The sequence below is a fragment of the Gymnodraco acuticeps genome, unplaced genomic scaffold (genome assembly GCF_902827175.1).
Source record: "Gymnodraco acuticeps unplaced genomic scaffold, fGymAcu1.1, whole genome shotgun sequence".
NCBI classification, from domain to species: Eukaryota; Metazoa; Chordata; class Actinopteri; order Perciformes; family Bathydraconidae; genus Gymnodraco; species Gymnodraco acuticeps.
Genome location: NW_022990235.1, coordinates 264,426 through 287,206, shown reverse-complemented (window position 1 = coordinate 287,206; position 22,781 = coordinate 264,426). Strand labels below are relative to the sequence as shown.

The 22,781-nt window shown below is 38.2% G+C and overlaps 2 protein-coding genes across 4 annotated transcripts in view; one reads left to right on the top strand and one right to left on the bottom strand.

The window, feature by feature from the left end:
* The window catches only part of syn2b (synapsin IIb), an 89,259-nt gene that overhangs the window by 3,924 nt on the left and 62,554 nt on the right, over window positions 1–22,781 (bottom strand). For both annotated transcript variants that reach the window (XM_034219382.1, XM_034219381.1), the window contains exons 6-11: window positions 9,066–9,128; window positions 7,814–7,956; window positions 7,223–7,297; window positions 6,030–6,132; window positions 2,933–3,109; window positions 2,167–2,233 (exon numbers count right to left, since the gene is read on the bottom strand). In XM_034219382.1, the coding sequence (XP_034075273.1) occupies window positions 2,167–2,233; window positions 2,933–3,109; window positions 6,030–6,132; window positions 7,223–7,297; window positions 7,814–7,956; window positions 9,066–9,128 (628 nt within the window). The remainder of the gene's footprint in view (window positions 1–2,166; window positions 2,234–2,932; window positions 3,110–6,029; window positions 6,133–7,222; window positions 7,298–7,813; window positions 7,957–9,065; window positions 9,129–22,781) is intronic.
* On the top strand, window positions 10,131–22,263 carry LOC117548234 (metalloproteinase inhibitor 4-like). Of its 2 annotated transcripts, XM_034219384.1 has the most exons (6): window positions 10,138–10,298; window positions 10,436–10,628; window positions 16,854–16,951; window positions 17,533–17,647; window positions 18,192–18,316; window positions 20,515–22,263. In XM_034219384.1, exons 2-6 carry the CDS (start codon window positions 10,490–10,492, stop codon window positions 20,710–20,712), a joined length of 675 nt encoding a protein of 224 aa, XP_034075275.1. In that variant the 5' UTR covers window positions 10,138–10,298; window positions 10,436–10,489; the 3' UTR covers window positions 20,713–22,263. The 2 variants fall into 2 exon arrangements, with proteins under 2 accessions (XP_034075276.1, XP_034075275.1); XM_034219385.1 differs by having other exon boundaries at window positions 10,131–10,628; window positions 18,192–18,320.

Sequence of the window (22,781 nt, the reverse complement as noted above, 5' to 3'; positions counted from 1 at the left end):
AAAATGTCAGAGATGTAAATGAAAAAATGTAAAGAACAAAGGAAGAGATGATACAAACAGGAGAAACAACAATGGCATCAATTGTGGACTCAAACTCAGGCAGCAAAGCAACCTGGCTATCACGCAGCAGAAAAGAAACACATGCAGTACATGCTGAGTAGGAAGTGACTGGACAGGGACGAGTTTCCAATGACTGATTCATTTTCCTGGTCAGAATTATAGGTGGGTATCTAAATGATATCCTCCAACATAAAGTATATATTGAGTTGTCTTTGTAGACAGCATGGAAAGTGTATAAAAGTATGCTAACTTAATTAACATAACACTTTATTTTAAATGAAATGATAACCATGATCACATGATATGACCACAAGAAATACTTGATGGAAATTTATCCCACACATTGCCATTTAGTCATTACTGTAAAGGAAGCTGCAGCAAATGGCTATGAGTCTTATGTTTTCCCTAATGGTTGCTTGGAATTCACATCGCATAAAAACCAAAGGAAATACTATTTGTACAACATGATTAGTAAAGGGTGATCAAATATATATTTGCTTGGATGCAAACCATGGATTATTTGTTAATTTTTGATTATATATTAATTATATTTATATAATATAATATAATTCATATTTGTAATCACTTGGCTGCTTTATCTAAAGAGGATGCAACTCAACAAACTGGGTAAGCCTCTAACGTGTGCTACATCAAACCTCTTCATGTAAATCAGGACAGATTAAGACAGAGAAGAACAAACTATTATGTATTACCAGATGGTCTTAAGATCAAATATGATCAAATCAGTTATATGGATCCAAGCAAATTTGGAAATGAACATGCAAAGACAGAAAAATATGCTTCTTTACATTGAAACTCTTCATTAATCACCCAAGCAGGTTTGTATTAGCCAAGAAAAATATGTATTGTGTACCGTGTAAAGCCCCTTTGTCTTGTCTCAGGTATTATAACACAGAACAATGAGGGGTTAATTTACAACAACAAAAAACAGGCTGTTTTTCACTAAACATTCAGTTTTTGCAAAGTGGCCTTTCTTTCTATCTATTTGTATATACCATAAACTTGCACTATATGTACAGAACTTATTATGGTAAGAAAGATTGAAAAGCCATTAAACATTCCGAGCTGACCAGAACTTGAACAGTGATCATGTGCAGCGTATTTATGAAGATATTTTACATTTAATATCAGAATGCATACTAAAAAAGAAAAACATCTCTCTATAAATAGGCTAATCTGCAACCGTGAAATACATTTTCTCAGTGTTAGATTAAAATAAAAATAAATTAAACTGCAATCCTATTTGAATATCTTAAAATCTCAACACTGTTGGCACATGATCAAATCTAACTCCTGTAAAACATTAAATGGCAGCCTCCCTAAACCAACCAGAAAAACAAATTGAACATGACAATAAGTAATGGCATTTGCCATATCCATGCAGAATTAAAAAACCTAATTCAAGTAAATAAACAAACATGTGATAATGGTTTTGTTCATTTACCATGTTATATGATGTTTGATAACTGCTTTTAGTAGGCACATTTAGTTTAACGCAGCATCCCTGAGCACAAAATCACCACAGTCAACACGAACGCTATGGCTGCAAATAAAGGCCACAGGCTGGTTAACTGCCTGGAGTGAACTGTATTCACTTCTTAGTCTTGTGTCAAAGAGAGACACAGACGTAGCTCACACAGACAGCAAGGTCATATTCTTTTCTTGGACAATGTACTAGTTTAGTTTCAAGGCACAGAGATAAGGATGCAGATAAAATACAAATTGCTCTTAGTCTTAAAGGAATCGTTTGACAATTTGGGAAAAATAATCCAAACATCCAAATAAACTTAAACATGAAGCTACAGCACAGCAGCAAGTTTGCACAAAGTCTGAAACGAGGGAACATTTCTAGCATTGGTTCTGTTAAGAGAGATCAACCTTCTTTATCTCTTTTCAGTAATAACCTGTTGTTTCTTGGGTTCTTTTTAGTAATCTTTACTAACATTAGAAAATGTCTCTTTCAAGTACTGGATGCTTCATTTCAGAGAAATCTCTTTAGATGGGTGAAGTGAGACTTTCCCTACACATACTTTGGCCCTACAGTGGAAGCACTTGTATTACAATGGAGAACAGTGGTCAGACAACCTTGAGGTTGAGGGCGCTGGCCCGAGGTCCTGTTTGGATCTGGCAGTCCCTCCTTAGGGACAGCGCTCTGAGAGAGAGTGGAAGACAGATGAGAGAAAAACAGAAGACGTAAGATCATTTGTGAGAGACAGAGAATGGGAAAGAAAGGCAAACAAGGTTAAGCAGGTTTTAGTAAAAGAATCAGCTGTTAAATGTGAAACGCTACACCAAAGTAACTTTCCTGCAGACCTGTTGGATTATGAACATGCCTTTCCTTATACTCACAGGAAAATGTAAGCACATTTTGTATGAGCATGTGTCATTTAGATAATTATTTTGAGTCATCCCTCAGAGATAATGTAAAATTGTAATAATTGGCATAACTTTTGTTTGTTTTCATCACTTTTAACAGCGTATAATTGGGACAGGCCTTTAATTCCTTCCGCATAAAAGTCTGCCTCAACAAAAATGGAAATCAATTTGTTTAGCACAGCATGAATTGTTCTTCTATAAAACTTAGGCTATGAAATAATTATCAATAACAAATGAATACTTTGATATAGCCTGTCTGTGGGTGTCTGTAAAATGAACTGAACTATTCAATTGTTCAACAAGCTAACCAATAAAGTAGCTTGTGTTGTGTAGCTATTCATTTTGACAAGTTACACAGTGACTGATACTAAAATCTAAGACCTGCGCATTTTTTTTTAACACATAGCCACAACCGGCGTGTAAAATAGGTGTGGCTTAGGTTTTTACATTACGCTGGTTTTATATCAGCCTCTACCTGTTGGGGCTGCACAGTAGTCGGCTTCTGGCCCTGAGGGGAGCGAGCCGGAGAGCGGGAAGCACTAGATGACCTTGTGACCAGGGCTTGGTTCATCTTAGCCAGCACCACGTCTGAGATGAGCTGACGGTCCTCTGCCTGGTGGTCACCGATTAGCTGCATAGAAGAACCCACAACCTGCACAAACAGGACACAGATAACGTATCAGAAAGTGTGGGCCTTCTTTATTGAGAAGTGACATCGCTATAATGTTGTTGACCCATACTAGAAAAAGAGTTAGCCGAGAAAAACAAAGAACAGCACAGAGGTCAACACATCATGTTTGGACAAAGCTTTCTGGTAGTTTTTATACGATTGCATCTTCTACCAGGTTGTATATATTTGTTTAGATTTGATGTTTTATGGTCAGAACAGTTTTGGTTTATATGGTCAAGGTTTTCATGGATACTTTGGTTTGGAAAACTAAGTGTTTTGTTTTCAAATATGTGAAAAAATATACAAAAATATGCCAGATAAGACAGAAAATGATATTATGACAACATCCATGTACTGGAACTCAGCAATTGTATAGCATCATTATAAAAACCAAAACACTTATCCAGTGGAGATGACTCAGAGAATACATGTCTTTCACATTTTTCCTATCTAATCTACCTTTCACCGAAGTGCTGATTATTTTTGACATTCAGCATACTTCAAAGTGTAAGTGGGATGTTTAGATTATTGCCTGGAAAACGCAGGCTCATTGTGGCTCCTACATCATGTCCACCTCTATCCTCTTCAGCCTCAGACTGTCTCACTTGGATTTGTTCTCGTAATTGTTCAAACTTTGTCATGCCTCCATTCTCCTCTCAATGTCCTCCTTGAGTTGAGTTTCAACCCCTGCCAGACGTCTGATGTCCTCAGGTCCCATCTCTTTATAATTGTCTGGTGCCCCATCACAGCACCAGCGGATGTGTTTGCCTCTTTAAGTGCCAGTCAAACTAAAAGCGTATTTATTGACAACATAGCAAACTGTATTTAATTGGGAACAGACTTCTTCCTCCCCCATTATGTTTCCAAGTGGTATTTTTGATTTAGGCTCTGTCTCAAGAACAAATGGATTTCAGTCGATCAATCCACTTGTTTATATATCGTTAGCAATATGGCTACCACAAGCAGGTTGGCTTACATTACTGTCCAAAGCAAGAAACAACCCTAGAAATAGGAAGCCTGATCTAATGTATCTGCTGTGATCAAAGCAGGAAAGAACACCCTTTAGCTTAGTTCTGTAAGTAGAACAAACTGTTTTGTTGAGTTGCTCCTTTTGAAAATGCTCTCTGGTAGGCAGCAGTGTATATGTCTAGGGCTTTTACTGTGAAGGGTAACAACAGAGAAAGTGTAGCTGTAATATCCGTGACAATGTGGGAGCAATAATGAGTTTGCCCTTTTGGTGCAGACTAAAAAGCTTTGCGTTATTATTTTTATTACTTTTATAAGTATATGCACAAATCAAGTGCTATTCTCTTCCCATTTTGGGCCGTAAATCATGTGTTTATAGTCACCAGGTCGAAACCCAGAGGCAGACACAATTGTATATTGAAGGTGATGCTTATAGGGAACCAATCAAAATACAGATGGTGCCATTATTTACAATGTGCAATCAACATTTACTTCATAATCATAAGTTAAGCTAAAATGTTCCTCCATTGCCACGCTAACCATATGTGCCGTATCACTGTTTATATTTTGGTCCAGCCACTCGGTGCCAGCTGCATGAAATTTGGCAAAAACGGCCCCAACTTTTTCCAAGTGGGCTGAGATGACCCACACCATTGAGTGGCTCTGCGGTTACTGCCAAAATGCATCAAGAGAGAAGCAGCTCTCCATCTTTTGGCTTGTTCAGTTGCTCCTTAAGCTGGCCGAAATCTTGGCCTCTAATCAGCTCAATCCTGTGGCCAAATGAGTCCCTCAGGTCCTCAGGCTGTGTTTTTTTCTCCAGTGTTTTTTCATTCCTGTTATTTCCAGAGCTTCCTTTTTGACCAGCTCACTGCTTAATTCCTTGTTGGCTAGCCTTCTACCTGCATCATGGCCTTGTATTTCTGTGCCATTTTCCTGAAAGTCAACAATGCCTTTTAGCATCTGCAGTCTTGTTCCCAGGAGCCGAGGTGAAGCGCCTGGCAAGGATCATTTGTAAGCTATACTTACTTTTGATTTAAATCAACTTGAATGCTCTTGGGTGTGAGTATATCTTGGCTGGTTCCTGGGATGTATTCTCTTGTTACTTTACTGCCCATAACTTTGGTGCCTGGACTACCCAGCACTCCTGAGACTCCACTAGGATCCCACCTGCAGGCCTCTCGTTGGCCAGCAATCCATTTTTTTAGAGTTTCTGTTCCTCTATCAGTCTCTGTTTCTTCTTGTTTCTTCATTTGGGCTCAATCTTGCTCTGTCTTAGCCTGTGTCTCACTTTGGGCCTGAACCCAACTCTGTTTAAAGTTGAGTTTCTCTCTGTCCGAGTCTAAACTCTTCTTCGAGGCTCTCTCTCAATCTGAGTCTGAACTTCTGAATATCTGCCAGAGTCTGATCCAGTTTCTTTTTCTGAGCTTGTATCTGAACCTTAACCTTGTCTCAGTCATCGCTGCACACTAGCCCCATACAACCTTGGGCAATGAGCATGGCTTTAACCCCATGACCTGCTTTTCAGATTTAACTCTACCAGTTATCACAGTGAGTTTTGCTGCCAAAGACCAAATAAAAGCTTATCCCCTGAGAAGTTAGAAAAAAGTGAAAGACAATAGGGGCAGGAGACCAAGAGAGGTGGGCAATAGATAACAGATACAGGTAACCTTAAACTTAAACTAACACCAGATGTTAGTTATGAAACTAATAATATAATAATAATTCCAGCCAGACAAGCTAAGGCCCCACTAGTGTAAATTAGGCTAGACATGCTTAATTTAAGATTTAAAGACCATATTTGCCTTCTTATGAAACGCAACTACAACAGGCTGATGTCAACAGCTTTGTTAATGAAAGCTGGAGGTAAATACAGTGATAATACGGCAGCAGTCAAATAAGAGTTCTCTCCCTCCCTTCTTGGAGTGTTTTTTCTTACCTCAGTAATGTAGTCATTACCATCCTTGCCACAGATGGCTTTGACGGCACAAATATCCAGCCCTCCGAAGATCTCTGAGCAGGCATCAACCCACAGTTTATACCTGTCATCAAGCACAACTGGATTAGTTCTACAAAGAGTAGTCTGTTAACAACAAATGGTAAAGAAAACACATAGGGTACCACTAATGTGTGTACAACAATGCTGAGTTGCTAAGTGTGCAGTGGGTCAAGAAGAGCTGCAGGTATAAAGCACAACATGCAGTGAAGGTAAGAACGTTACCTTCCTTACACCATTTTGCTTGTTCTGAAAAATGATGGTCCTTGGACACTAGTTCATACGAAATATTGACTTGTGTATAACTTTAGCAAGGTAAGTCAGAGTAAAGGTGTAACATAACATAAGGTTGCTGCTGCTGGCTTTGGCAGCTGTAAAGAGGTCCATCACAGTTGCACTCTTAATAACTAAGACAAGCACACTAGGGCAAAACTGAAATATCAATACTGTCCAAAAGGACAATCTAATGTGCAGGTATTTTACTTTGTCTACAGATCATTTAAAATTACATTTGTAAGGTTTAAAGTCTAACTGTACTCTGTTTAAACTCTCACAGATTAAAGAAGATTTAGATTATAATGGTTTCTGGATTTACATTGTGGCATTAAGGTATTTTAATGGATGGCAAGATTAACTTTAATGAGGGAAAGTGGAAAACACCTTATTCTGTAGGGGGCTTCTGACTTTGTGAGATACATGCTTGCTTCTGATACAATGGAAGCTTCCGGTGCATCCATTTTTAGCTATTTAGCGACACTAAACATCATACAACTCAATTGTTGTTATTTAGAATTGCATTTAGTATCTCTTTAAGGCTTGCCAGTAATCCGGCATGCATTATTATTGTTTTTATTTGAATTATTATCTGTAACTGCTGTTAAAAGTAAAAATAAAACAACACTGTTTGCAAAGGTCTACAATCCAAATTGTAAGTATGAACAAAGCAGCTCAATGTAAAAATTGAAATGTCCTTAGCCAAATCATCTACAATCACAAGCTGATTTCCAAACATCTGTGTTTGCCCATGTGAACTGGTTTCAGCCCAATGAATCTGCTGTGAGAGCACATAGTGACTAACAGTTAAGTGTGCGACACAAAGGCAGCCGGAGCATCACTAATGTGGAAGCGGTGCTCACTTGTCAGTCATGGCTACTTGTTCCAACATGGCAGATCCGGTGTTACTCTTCCAATTACCAGAGATGGATGTTCGCCTGGAGGAAGAGAGGAAATTGTGTGTTAAATCATTACAGACAAATTGCAAAAAAAGGTAATAGAGATTCAGGCAACGGGCACAGCTGCAGGTTATCAGGCTGATCACCATCCAGGTAAAGATACTACAGTGTATGCACAGGTTTACACACAGCAACTAGGTACTGAAACACACCCTGTCTAATTCATTTCAAGTTATCCAGTTAAGCACTCAATTTGCTGGTATTCCTTAAACTATTTGAAAAGCATTCCAAAAGAAAATGTCACACATTATTTAAAATCATAATTGTGTGTATAGGGTCCCTAGAAACTTGATGCAAGTGATAGCATGTATGTTTGACTATCCTTGTTGGCCTTCTGATGGTGCTGTTGCTCACTATTACGATAAAAAAATTAAGACATTTATGAAAAAAATGGTTTCAATTGGATTACTGTCACAATTACATGTTGAAGTTCAGGTATATAGAACACACATAATAGGCTAAAGAAAACTCTAAGTAAAAGATGAGATCACACACATGTATGCTTTGTAGTCAGCGCCGATTTTCTGGACCCTGATGTCGTATTTGGCATCTATAAATGGCTCCGTGGTGCAGTAGGTCTGAGTGATGGCCACCACGCTGGCAATGTCCTGGAAATCACTCATATTGTCCACTTTGACCTTGAAAAACACAAATTATTAAAAGGAAAGCCATACATTGCAATGTAAATACTGTTATATTTTACTATAATAATAAACCTGATTCTGATAGATCTTATTTTCCATCAGAGATTGTAAATGTTCCATTTTTGTAATAAGGGCAACACGGTTGATACCACCCTTATGTCTGCCCCTTAAATATGAAGCTAGAGCTAAACAGATCAACAGTTAGCTTAGCATAGAGAAGGGGCGGAGGGCTAAACAGCTAGCTTGGCTCTGTCTAAATCAGCCCCTCTAAGGCTCACAAATGAAAAACAGACTTCTGTTCACTTCAAACATAGAACCCCCTTCTTCCAGTCCTTGTGTTAATTAAACATAAAAATGCTAGCTAGGTAACAAAAACATGAAGATTGCATTTCTAGTGTCGATTGTGACTTGCATAATGGCACATCGTCAATAATGCAGACCTAATTAAAATACTTGGATCAATATGGAGCATGGAGAAGAAATAAGTGATGCTATCTGATGTAGTTTCAGTGTCCTAAAAGTGAGATTCACAATAATACAAACAACACTGTAGAGTATTTATCAGGAAGGACCCTCTTTTTTGATCGCTGATAAACAGAGAATGGCTCTGTAGTCGAACAGAGGTCTGTGAGTGATGTGGGGGGAGGATAAAGAAATAAAGAAAGGCCCAGTTACACAGCGGGGGGAAAATATCAGATTGAGCAGTCCAGGGGAACGATGTATGGTGGATCGATGAGAAGTGGTGAAAAGAGGTTAAACACCTCACCCAGAAAATATTAACACAGTTGTTAATCAATACCAGCACAACAAAAGGACAACACAAGGACTGAGGGAGAATAAAAAGGTATGCTGCAGTCATAAAAGAATGAAGAGTAAAGAAAAACAGATGGACATTAAGAGGTATGTTTGTCGGAGTATTCAGCTATCTCTTGGCACAAAAAGGGATTTTAAAGACCGACCGATAATAAACCGTGTTCCCTTATTTTACTGATACATGTCTTCCATTCAAACAAGACATCACTGTTGGATCAATGTTAGTGTAGGTGGTTAATCATTCATGTAGTAACATCACTAACTTTAGCATTTTAAATTGAATTAATTACCTTTCCCATTCCAGAGTGGGCGTGTCCTATCTTCACCACCACTGGGAAACTTGGAGATGTAATCTGAAAAGCAATAGAATATTTGAAGGGTGAATAATGATGAATACCAAGAATGACCTCATACACACCGGAAAGAACCAGTTGTGAAAAATGAGTGGCTGTGAAGAACAATATCATCCGTTTACAGGTTTATGAAGATAAGTAGGTCCTTATGGGTCTAGCATTGCAAAACATGACAATCTCAACAAATAATTTAGAGTTTATATAGATCTGCCAGGAGGTGATGGCTCCTTAGTTACTGTGCAAGAAAAGAGATTTGAACCTACATTAATTAATTATCGTATTATATATAAATACAGTATATCAACCATCTGACACTGAGCAGCATTAACATACATTTGGAGGGCTGTTTCTGGACGCTAGACGAACAATGAACAAGTAAATGTTTCACTATGTTAGGATAATTGTACGTCCGCCTGATGACTGATTTACTTCAACAAATATTACATTTAAACATAGAATTGAGTGCCGTGCAACATTCAAATTGTTGTAGAATGTAATACAACATTACACTGCCTCTGATATGTTTGTACATCTGGTAAGGTTTTAGCTACAGACTATCATTTAAAAATTATTTCTGTCTTTACTGCTGTTTCTTTTTAAATGGGCTCACATGCAATAAGATGTCTACTTTTAAACATTGCTCCTAAAGTGCTGTGTTGAGATGAAATTGCAGCAGTTTCCCTCCAAACAGCAATATTTGTACTCTAGAGACCGTATTTTTTTTATGATTATCGTTTCCATTTATTGCTCAATTCACTGATGTGTGATTCATCTGAAAAGAACACTTCTAATTTGTATTTATGCTTAAAAACCTGCCCAACAACACTTTAATTGGTCTTAATTTTCATGACTAACTGCTTGAATGCAGCTCTGGCAGCCAATGGGAGGAGAGGGAGGACATCAAAAGAGGGTTACAAGAAGAGGCAAAGGATGGTCGTTTTTTTCCCCCTGCGTTTGAGGAGGTCCCTAAATTGTTGAGTACATAAGAGACTCCCTGTGTGCGACCCTCTCAGCATTCAAGACCAGAGTGTGAGGGGATCCGGCTATTGTAAGTTTCTCTGTGTGTTGTCTCCAGAGAGGGAGAGAGACAGAGAGAAAGAGAGAGCAGTGGCAGCAGCAGCAGCAGCCTTCTCTTCAACTCGAGCCATTTTCTCCGGCTTGAAATTAGAGGTGTTTTTAAACTTATGAAAACATTTTTTATCCACAGCTGCCTTTGAGCTCAGCAGAGCTAATCCCACCACTTCAACTCTTCTATCTGTTCCTTCCCCTGTTGCTGCCTGATCTGCTTTTCCCGTGGAACTTAACAGGATCAGAAGAAGGTTGCACAGCGTTCATCGAGTGGTGGAGCGGGCACAGTCATCATGGCCTTGTCCCAGGAGCGGAGTGCGTGTCTGGGCCTCTGGGTTCTCCTTTTGCTTGGTGCAGGCATGGAGGAGGTTGTGGAGGGATGTAGCTGCCACCCAGCACACCCACAGCAGCTATTCTGCAGCGCTGAGATTGGTGAGTTAATAACTGAAGACCCATTTAATTTCTGTTCACTTAAGAGTATAAAAGCTGCTGTGTTTAATACAGATAGAGAACTCACTGTGAAGGCAATCATTTAAAAGGCAGTCTATGATTTTAAAATGGGAGTCTGGAGGAATGGGACTCTGATTTGGATTTTTGATCAACTTCATTGGATTGTCTGGGAGGGGAAGAAGTGAAATCCTCTGAGAATATGTACTGCGACAAAAAAACACTCTATAAAGCTTTAGGGCTGAGCTTTTTGTATGTGAAAACAAAAAAATGTTGATCATTGTTTTTATTGTTGTGGCTTTTTCCAATTGTTAATCAGTTTTGCAGAAAAACGTTGACTATCTAAATATCGGTGATTTAAGTATTATATAGGACATCTAAATGTAACATATATGGATTGTTAGGGCACTGATTATGGATTAATGTCCATAAGTGAACTTTCATATCATATTCATAAGAATTACACATTCATACTAGTTTTTCTGACCGCCCCTCTTTTTCCTATATGGCAATAAGCACTAATGTCCATTAGTGTTAATGTAACTTTTTCGAATTCTGGACAACCTGCTATCTGTTTTTCGTAGTTACATAATTGAGTCGTCTTGTTCTCTTCCCTGTAAAAACAAACCCTAAAAAAACAGCGAGTGCCTAGTGGCCCCTGGCATACTTTCTATCTGTCTGTCTGTTTGTCTGCAGGGTTGTCTGCCTGTCTATCTGTCTGACACCCCCCCCATCATCCAGTTCTTTCTTGTCTAAGCTCAGTCCAAAACCAACACTCTGCTCTGACTTTGAGTACTTGGCTCCCAACTGTGGAAAGCTGAAGTATGTGCTTCTGTCAAAGGTTACACTCCAGCAGAGAAGAGAGACAGACAAAAAGAGAAAGTAGATGAAGAAATAGCTTTAATGGCATTTTTGTCTTGTTTTTCTAATTGGTTTGTTTGTCCCCCGGTGTATAAATAGGTCAGTTCCTTCAAAGTACTCGGAAGATGTGTCTCATACAAATAATCAGTCTGAAATGGAGGCTGAGACCTGTTTTCAGAACCACCATAACGCCAAATTAGATCTGGGTTATGAGAACACAATGAGAATGGGGCAGTGTTATTAGGCCAGAGTTTTACATACACAGTGTTTCTCTTATGAGTTAGACTACACCTAAACCAGGCCTCAACTTTTGCAACTATGCTTATAAAGCACTCTAGTTGTTATATCCCTCTTCTGGTATTTTCTTCTATCATTCTTTTTGGCAACATAAGAACCCCAAAACTATTTAACAAGACACCGAAGCAATTCGTGCTGGAAGTAAGCTGCAAACAGTATCATTTTAAGTTGATTTCATTGCTGGTAATACTTCCACAGCAGAGCAGCAAACGACTACATTATTTTGTGGGATTAAAGGTTAGAAAAGCTTCCTTCAAGACTAAGACATCTACTGTCTAGTATTTAGACCCTGCGTGGGAGTCGCATAATACGTTGCTATCAGAGTGTAATGCAATGTTAGCATGTCTGTCCTGGTATATCGAAGTAAAGTTATTACTCTTACAAACTAAATAAAAGATACAATTGTAGGTAAACATTTAAAAACCATTATAACCTATGTGTTGTTTGTCTTGCTGTAAGCATCCATAGGGGCATGTCAATAACAAATATCAGTTTGAAGTTAAATTCCCCCATCATAAATGACTGCCTGTAATACTAGACTACAGTACAAAAACAGGGCATTTTCTTTAGCATGAAATCAAGTCTGTTGCATGTTTTCAGAAATCCTGTTTGTGACCAAGCCAGTCAAACACAGAACTTCCAACCAACCCGTGAAGCTAATGATTATTATTTAGCTACCAACCAACAATTACATGTACTTAATATATTACTTACTATCATTAGAGGCACCGTTTCTTCAATGTTATCATTGTAAACTGTGTGACAGGACAAATAGTCAAATTGTTTTTTATTGTACGTTGATACCATTTTCTCTGGTTATGCTTGGGAACCGGTCTTTGTTAAGTTTGAATGTAAAAGTTTATCTCTGAATGGATACAAGAGTCCGTGCTCTTTTCAGGTAGGATACAAATCGTTGGACCCATGAATAACAAATAAGGAAAATCCCTCTCTCACACTAATTGTGTCTTAGAAAACGTTTCATCTCTTGGCATCGGTTGCTACACTGTCCTGGTTGTTTTTGAAGCTGGTGGTGGCCTTTAGGTGACCTGACAGTGTTGTGAGAGTCGATGAGCCCTTTGAATAAAGCTGTGCATCTGAGTAATATCCCATCTGGACAAACCTTAGACGATTCCCTGGCTGTGTTTGTGTATTTGAGATTGTGTGCATGAGTGTGAGTGTGTGTGTGTTGGACAGAGGCCAAGCCATGCCAACACAGCCTACTCCATCTCTCTCTCTTTCTTTCCCTCACTCTCCCCACTTCATTTCCATGTCTATAGGCTTGGTCTAATGGTCTGCATACTAACAATATCAGTGTGAAAGCCCGCTGACAGTCCAGCTTTGTGAGCATGACAAGGGTGCCGATTCATCAGGAAGGGGGGAAGTTACTTACTACATCAGTTCTCATGGTTTGCAATATTTCTCTTTGGTTATGTAGCTGTGAGGAAGATGCACAGCCACTTTTCCTCAGCAGGGGGCCTGTCCTGTTCATGGTAATCAAACAGCTGCAGCAACTGAAGTGAGTGGGTAACCTAGCCTGCGCAGTTCAAATATGTCTACATGGGGAGTAAACATTTTGGAGAATCTGGGCCAAGAGAATCATTTAAGAAAGACCCAAGAACCATGGAAATAATTGAGTTTGGCTTTTCATTCAATACTTATAAAATCTACAATAAATGTCATAATACAGAAATGATTATCCCTAGATGGGGATCCAACTAAAACCAATGATCTGCTATAGTGAATATCACTGTGCTATTCTTGGATTATTGGCAATAGAAACTTCTGTGCCCATCCATTTTGCACTGATATACCGCCAATGCTCACACTGCCAACTATTTGATCCTGCGAGCGCAGTTATGCCGTTGTGGATTATAACCATTATCAAGAGTCATTATTCTGCTTAGATGGGAACATTTGTATGGGGAAGATACTTCTCCAAAGCATTTAATCTACTTTACATTTGCCAAAGTGCAGATCAAAGAGCTGAAATGAACAAAAAAGGGCAATAATATGATTATCATCATTGGTTAAGTGGTTATTTTTCATGTGAGCATGACAGGCTTATTCAGGAGTGTAATAGTAGTTGAGGAGGGTGTGCTGATGTTTAAGGGTTCAAAAGGAGACTTGTCAGAGGCCTATAAAACAATACTTGCCGTTTGTTTTGAATATGACTAACAGATGCTCAAACTTCAAGTAGATACAAGTAGAGCAATCCTTTTGGTATCTGGGTTTGTTGAACAGAACTAGTTTGTATGTTATATAATGATGTGGATAAAAGCTAGCTTACTTTTTCTCCTCTGAACAGCTGGCCAAACACGGTATAAAGTCGGAGAGTTTGATTATCGGTTTTGAAAAGTTATAGAAAGGTTGGACACAGCGCCCACTGATCGGATGTTGAAAAGGTGTGTGTGTGTGTGTGTGTGTTTGTATGTGTGTATGTGTGTGTGGTGTGGGGCTTTTTGACCATCAAACAAGTGTTCTTACAGAGTATACTTGAAGCTTTGGCTGATCACAGATACATTGTATACGTTTTAGTTATCGACAAGTAAGATAATATTGAATATATGTTTGAGGTCTATCAGAGACCACATGTCAGTTTTCAATTGTTTAATAACAAACAGACCTTTATTCTTATCTCTGATTGTGGAATCAAACTGCTATAGTGTTACAACTTATTAAATTAGTTATATTTAATACCTAAACAACAAAGTGTTGGGCATATGCTTTGCATGTAAAATCTTGTCCTGCATGGTATACTACAATCTTTTGTTTAAAAAGATATGCATTGAAGTAAACATTTAATTTCACTCAAATAAAGTATGGTAGAATACTTAAGAAAAGGACAAGCACATCTAAATTCTACTGAAGTGCAATACTCTATGGCTAAACAGCACAATTATTACTGAAAGTGTATCCACACCACTGCAATGTAATAAGCATTTTATTAAAGTGAATTTTTAACTTTTGCTTGAGGTGTTTAGGTCACAGCTGCTTGTACAAAGGCGAGTTTACAGGCTTGTGTGTCCTGATTATATAAGTTAGTTTTTGAAGAAGCTCAAGATGCTTTATACTTTACTTGGAGCAACTTATCAGCATCAATCAATCTGTATGAATCTACAGTTGGATGCAGGCCACATGTTTTCTGACATACTCTACCCTATATAAGCTAGCTTTGTGTGCTGTCTGATATTTTCCAAAAGAGACCCGTCATTGGACCAGTTGACGCAGTGCACTATGAATAAACTATTACACTTCATACAAGTTCCAATTAACTTCCTGTCCGTCCGTTTGTTTGTCTTCCTGCTTTCCTAACTTCCTGTGTGTTTGCCTAGGAAAATAATATTCTTCTCCTGAACCAATTTCCAAGAACACACTGAGCTCCAGGGTGTAGTTATGTGATGAGGCGGAAAGCTCAAACAAGGGGATGGTTTGGGTGGCTGTGAGAAAGGTTGCGGGTTAGGGTCATTTTCTCTCTCCCTCTCTTATACTGTAGCTTTTACGCCTTTGTTCATGGTTTTACCAAGGTCTGTTGCTCCACTTCTGTTTCTTTCCTTCTCTGTTTTTATCTCACTCAGGTGCATCTAGAGCGGACCACATTTTCTCTTTTGCCAAGAAAAGTAAATAGTTATATACTACAGAATACTGTATAATCAAAGGCCATGACAGTCAACCTACTGTAAGATTTGCATTGCTAACTAGGTCAAACAATAAGGATATTTGAGTGAATTACATCTTAGTTGCCTATACAACAGCATAATCAATCGTCTTTGCTAAGCTCCACCACCAATTTATTATTGGAGCTAAGTCTGTCTAGCTTTATCTTCTTACACGGCGCATAATGCACTTAAAGGGTTATTTGAGACGCATTTTGACTTGAAAATTGTAGTAATTTTTGAAAATGGGTTCATGATTTCAAATAAAATCGGTTCATGACACAACAGTAATAGATTTCATTATGTTAAATAACTCCTGTCTGCTTCTTTAGGGCGTGCAGACCGCAATCTACTGTAGGTTATTCGCTGAAAATGGATAAGTACTTCATTCAAACAATCCTAACTCTCCCTTTAGGCTAATGATGATTAATGATACAACTCTATGCCTTTTATTTTGCTGTGCCAATGCTTTTCTGTTAATGTGAGATACAAGCTAATGGAGCTGTCTGCCATGTTCAAAGTCACTCTGTAGGACTTTTCAATAACCTGTAAAAACTATAGGCCTGATAGTACACTTAATTATGTTTGAGTGATTGATTGACCTACAACAGTGTTGTTAGTTTTAAGGAAATGTTTGACAGTGAAATGAATTTGGCAGTTAACATAATGACTCATGCAGATGTCAAAAAGTGCAGATTAATGGGTGTGATGGAAGGAAAAAAGCAGTTCTGTATGTCTGGGATAACACTGTTGTATTTGGCGCAGTGTTAACTGCATGTTGTGGTTTGTGGGACTGAAACATCCAACATTAATAATACCTTCAGTGTAATGAGGGTTTTGTCTTTAATGAGAGGTTGTAAAATGATACGACTTCAAATGTCCTGTTGAGGAACCACAGACCAATTAGCCTGCTACTTTAGCCTTTTACTACATTTAAGTACAGAATAAAATAATATTAAATCACTTCTGTGCCAGACACGGTTTGGCTTGTGTTAGTATGTATTTGTTAAATACTGTATTCATAAATGTGTGTGTGTGGAGTCAGTTAATGGGAGTGTGCAAGCAGAGAGCTACTTGTTATTCCATGTGGGTTTTGATTTCCCTCCCAGAGGAGAGAAGGGACACATCCTGTATCACTACTGAGAGGGATCGCTGCACTGTCTGTGTGGGGAGAAAGACGAGTGACAAGCAAAATGATAAAGGAGGAAGGAGAAGGGGAATAAAGAAAGAAAATAACACATTTATCCATCGATAATCTAGAGTGAAGGAGAAACATGTAACCCACTAATGGTAAACATGAATACTTATTGCATGTAAATCACCATCTTTTCTTGCCTATGGCATTTCAATTAATCTCAACACTCTTTTATTTCTGTTTCTTTTTTACTTCTCCCGTCAGTGATAAGAGCAAAGATCTCCGGAGAGAAGATTGTGTCGCCTAGCAACAGCTCCTCACCTTACATGAAGATGATCCAGTATGAAATCAAAATGATCAAGGTGAGATCTCTGTACAGTACTAACAGCTGCTGCATGCAAGCATAATTGCTGCCGTTTATGCTGATGGGTGTATAGCTCTATAATTACGTGGGCATTGGCTACGCTGTCAGGAAAGGAAAACAAAATCTAATTGGTCCATTGATCAAAACCTTTATTCACACCAGAAACAAAATGGTCCATCTCCATTTGAACGAATACTGGCCATTAGTGTCTGCTTCAAATGAAAGAAAGCCAGTTTTATTTCTATTTTGGACTATATTCACACGAGGGGAACAACCCTCAAGACACCAACATATACAGTTGGAGAGTTCAACTTTTGATAACATTACAACATTAATTTCACTCAATGTTAAAGAAAATATTCTGCCTTCTCTCAAGCTTATCAAATAAAATCATCTACCAAAAAAGGTTCCCACCCTGAATCCAACAAGGTTTCTTTTTGGAGACACATATACATTGTCCTATTATTATTGCTGCTGCTTGCATTGTTGGCACATATATAGTGTATTTAAATTGTATTAGTCCAGGTTTGTACCCCCTTATTTCCTCTCCAATCTCTCCCTGTGTTTCTCTGTGTACAGATGTTTAAGGGTTTCAACAAGGCCAAGGACATTCAGTACGTGTACACCCCAGTCTTCTCCTCTCTGTGTGGAGTCAAACTGGACTCCAACAATAAAGCAGGCTATTTGCTTTCAGGTACAGTACGCAATGGTCAATCTATATATCGCACTTTTAGTAGGAAAAGGCCACAGAAAGTTTAACTTTTTGGGAAATATATGTCTATCTTTTTCTCTACTCTTCTAAGAGTTAGGTTAGAAGATCAATATGACTTCCATGTGTGTATGGTACATGCTGCAGACTGCATTCAGTTAGAATCAGAATCAGAAGACTTTTAATCATCTCACAGACATGCTGAGCTTAGCATACATACTGGAAAAAGGAGAAAATATCCCCTTTAGAGCTAACACCTTCTCATTTATCAAGTTTGTACAAAACAACAAGAACCAAATTAGCTGATTTCCCTCTTTTTAAGTTTTCTAATGTAACTCTTGGCAAGAAAGATAATTCAAAAAAATTTCACAGCTTCACTATATTACGCAACCTGAATTATATAAACTGCGAACAGATAATAGCTTTGTTGTAAATAATAATCCTATAGGCTGTTATATAATACACAACCAGACAACTACTGAATGCAGGATGACATTTTCAATAGAAGTGTTGTGATGTCCCAAAACAGGAAGTATGTGGAGTGATGGGAGAATTTCCATTGGTCAGTGCGACCTCGTAGAGTCTTGGGACAACTTATCCTTGTCACAGAAGAAGAATCTCAACTACAGATACCAGATGGGCTGTGAATGCAGAGTGAGTAAGGACTGTTTGTTCTCTATTCATTCCAGAGATGTTCACAAGTCTTTTTTTGCAAGTCCAAGTCAAGTCTCAAGTCTTTGGTCACGAGTCCAAGTCAAGTCTCAAGTATTTGTGGGGTGAGACTTGATCAAGTCTCAAGTCTTTGGTCACGAGTCCAAGTCAAGTCTCTAAAAAATAAAAGTCTCATGTCTCTTCTGGTTGTAATAAGCCTTCTATTGTCTGCTGCTATCCAGTCTGTTAAGAATACTGCACAGCTATATCTAAGAAATTCAAAGCATTTACTGTATTATTATCACTCCTAGATCTATTAGCATACAGTATCAGTACTGATTAGTTGTTTGTTATATGATCACTTTAAACAGGCTATTGCAATGCAATATGAGGACAAACATCACACTTTAGCTAAATGCAAACAACTTATAAGCAAAACACTTCAGAATCAGAAATCAGTATCACAAATACTTTATTAATCCCCCGCAGGGAAACTGTGTTAAAAGTACTTAAAAGTAAACATTTGTTCTGTGCCATTTGCAACTAAAAAACTATTGCTACAATATTATCTGAAATATACTGAACTGGTGATATTAAAACATGACCTGTTCCAAAAGAGATATCTACCATTAACACCATTTACCAGCCAAATGCTGGTAAATCATGCAAGTGGCTGGTACTGTATGTTGCACGCACCAGCCAAAAATAACAATGGCAATCTATTGAGTGGCTGGTAAAATTTCAACATTCACTAGGCTAGCCATTTGGCCAGTGGACAAAAATGTTAAAATTTGACCTCTGCAACCGTATTGTTTAATTACACTGGGTCTCTAATGACATCTTTTAAGTCTACTATAAATAAACATATTCCTCTATCCTCTCACTCAAACCCAGTGTAATGGTAACCTGATAAACCTGTAACATTAACGTTACTTGGTCAACAATAAACCTGTAACCTGCCAATAAACCGACAGATGTATTTATGTATGTAACTATGTATTTTTCTACGTTTAACGTTAGCCAGTAGATGGTGGCAGCGGAACGTAATGATTAACGTTACCGACCTTTTTTATGTCATGTCAAGAGTTGGATGTCAACGCCACTCAACGCAAACAAGTGTGACAAGCAAACATTCACTCATCTTTTCAAATATTCAGTTACAAAGCTAGTAGCAAGCTAAGTTAACATTACATAGCTGATGCTGAGCTAAACATGTTTGTTAACCGTCCATATGCGTTAATGTGACTGACCTCTCCGGGTGAGTTTTCAAGTGCCTGATGAAATTTGACGTTGTTGCACCAGCATCCTTGATTTTAATATTGCATACTTTGCAGTGTGCGCTCCTTTTGTTGGTGCCGCTGGCGTTTTGTTCGAAGTTTTTATAGTTGAACCTAATTACAAGCGGTACAGCTGCAGGTGTGCCGCCGGTCGCCATGGTGTTACCATAATGTTAATGTTAAAGGTGGGGTAGGTAAGTTTGAGAAACCGGCTCGAGATACACTTTTTGTTATATTCCATGGAATGCTCTTAACATCCCGATAGCCGGCCCGGCTAAAGTAACTGGATTAAGTAACCTGTCAGCCTCCCATCGGGGCACAAACTTATCTCGTGCCCTCATTGGTCATGTGCGCGTTCGTGTGTGTCGGAGGAGGGGCTCTGTGAGGAAGTGGCAGATTTTCTCCGGTTGTGTATTTTCAAATTCGAGCGATCTCGAGCCGGTTTCTCAAACGTACCTACCCCACCTTTAATACGCCAAAAATAGAAAACACAATGATTGTTCACGAGTCCCAAAACACGAGTCCAAGTCGAGTCCGAAGTCTTTTGAGCAGGAGTCCAAGTCAAGTCTGAAGTCTCTGTGTGTGCGACTTAAGTGCGACTCGAGTCCGAGTCACAAACTCGAGTCCCCATCTCTGATTCATTCCTATTTATCTTTGACCCAGTCATAAATCTGCCCTCGAGTAACCTCCAGAAACAAACTGCAAAACAGTTGTTTTTCTCATCCCTCACTCAAACTTTTTCTCTATTTGAGTACGAAAAACTTTAAAGCGTTTTTTCTTTTCACAATCAACACTCATTCATAGCTTCATGTGTCGATAGAGAAACAGTATTTCAAATGTAACCCAACAAAACTCTCGTTCTTAACACATGCGAAGCAGACTTTAGCAACAAATAATGAGGCTACTCAAACATTGTATCCACAGATCAACACCTGCTACACAGTGCCGTGTGCATCAACAGGAGAACACGAGTGCTTGTGGACGGACTGGCTGCTGGATAACAGCCTAAATGGAGAGCAGGCTCGGCAGTATGCGTGTATCCGTCGCTCTGACACGACCTGTGGCTGGTACCGGGGTGGACCCCCACCCGAGAAAGACTTCCTGGACCTGGCTGACCCTTGACCTGTAGTTCTGACGTTCAGTATACTCCATTTAACTCCTGCAAAGTCCTGAGAAACATTTCCTGCTTTTGCTTATTTAGCTCAAATTTGACATGCAAGTTATTTTGTTAAAAATAAATGTGGCTGAATTATTTTTTCATATAAAAGGGAGTTTAGCAGAGTTCAGGAAAATTGTTGTAAACGGCATGGGCTTTTAGAAATTCCTCTGTCATTTTCTCTCACACAAAATAAGATCAGCAGCAGAGCATCCACTGCAAATGATTCACACCATAGTGAATCTTTCCTTTATTTCTGATGGCCTGAAGGTAAATTAATCACCTTGGCAAACACTAACGACTTCATTTTTGTTGATGTATACATTTCAAAAGGCTTGCATTTACTGAAAGTATGAGGAAGTTGGACATTTACTGTAAAACAATAGGAGGAAAATAACAGAAATAATCTGCCAACTTCTGCCACAATCCTGCAAAGTTTACTTCACACACTGCAATCAAACATTACCAATTGTTTGCAGGCTGACTGCAGCACTGCCACACATCCCACACATTCTGATGTTGAATTTCTCCTTTATATATTATCAAAAAATAGTCCCATGCATATGAAAAAGCACTGTATATACGTATATAAAGCAAAGCAACACCAGGCATTCTCCAATTAATAGTAATTTGATAAGATTTGACACATTATATGTGACTATAATTCTTGTACATCTAAATCATCGCAGTTTATAATCTCAAACGGCTGAGAATGTAAATATTGTACTTGAGTAAGAAATAACATTTGAAAGGCTAACCCGTTCTTGTTTTATAGCGTATAAGTTGTTATCTTGAGGTTTGTGTGTTTAGTTTCCTTGGTTGTACTATTTCCTTTGCCAAAAAAATCGAATCCAGCAATTTAACAACAGCACTGCCACCTGTAGAGGCCAAGCCCCCGCTCCTTAGAGGAAAAGAGGTAACAGGACACGGTTCAATTCAATGTCTTTGAACTACTTATAAACAGGAAGTGGATTCTCCTCAATGTACAAGTCCAAGAAAAGATAAAGATTAACCAACAAAAAAGAGAAATAACTGATATGAATAAGGTATAATTAGTGGTTTGATTGTTGTTTAATAGGCATTATTTGATATGATGTCTCAACATTTATTAAAATGCCCAAATCTGAATTGACCCCTGTCTTGTTACTGGATTACTTCACTAAAGTGATACAGATTGAAATGCAATACTGCTTACTTAGTGATGCATGAGCCGCTATTCAAAAGTCATGCAAGCCCCACATTCAACAATAACATACTTAAATGTAACCTGCAAAATATAGTGCAGTGAAATCAAACTATTTGGAAATAGCTCAATAATTAAATGAAGGCTTTTATGACATGACATGATAATAATGCATAATAACTATATAGCTTTAGTGAAGCGCTATCAAACAATTTCACGTTTGTTTTATACTGAAAAAAATGGTTTGGGTTTGTATTTATGTCTCTGTTTCTGTCTATAGAGTTTTCTATTTCCATGTACCAAAAAAGATTGTATATAAAATGTCTCAATGTAATAGTGTGACACTGACTTTTTCTTTCTGCTCATCACAAACCAAATGTTACAAAACATGATCATTTACAGTATTTCAAAGACAGCTTAGAGATGACAGGACTTTTCGAGCTTTTCAAAGGGTTGCTGCTGTTTCCGAATATCTCCAACAGAGTAGTAATGAAAAAGCACTCAAAAAATAATACTCATACTTCACCTCTATATTATACTTTAAAGGCATTTTAGTGAATATAGTAAGTAAAATGCATAAAGAGAATCAGCAAGGGCACTTATCTCATGAGTTACACAGTTACATACTACATTTTATATATGTCTTATAAGGTAACTGAAAGATGACCTTATAAGACACATATAAAATGTCAACACATGTTTGTGACAAAAATAGCAACACTTATCTGAAGAAAGTGTTGTTATTTATACCTCAAAAAGGGTAAATGGCATGTTTGGAAGTGATTCAAAATATTATTCAATGTTTTTTTACCAGAGATATACCAAAAAAATCTACAGACAACATTACGTTCT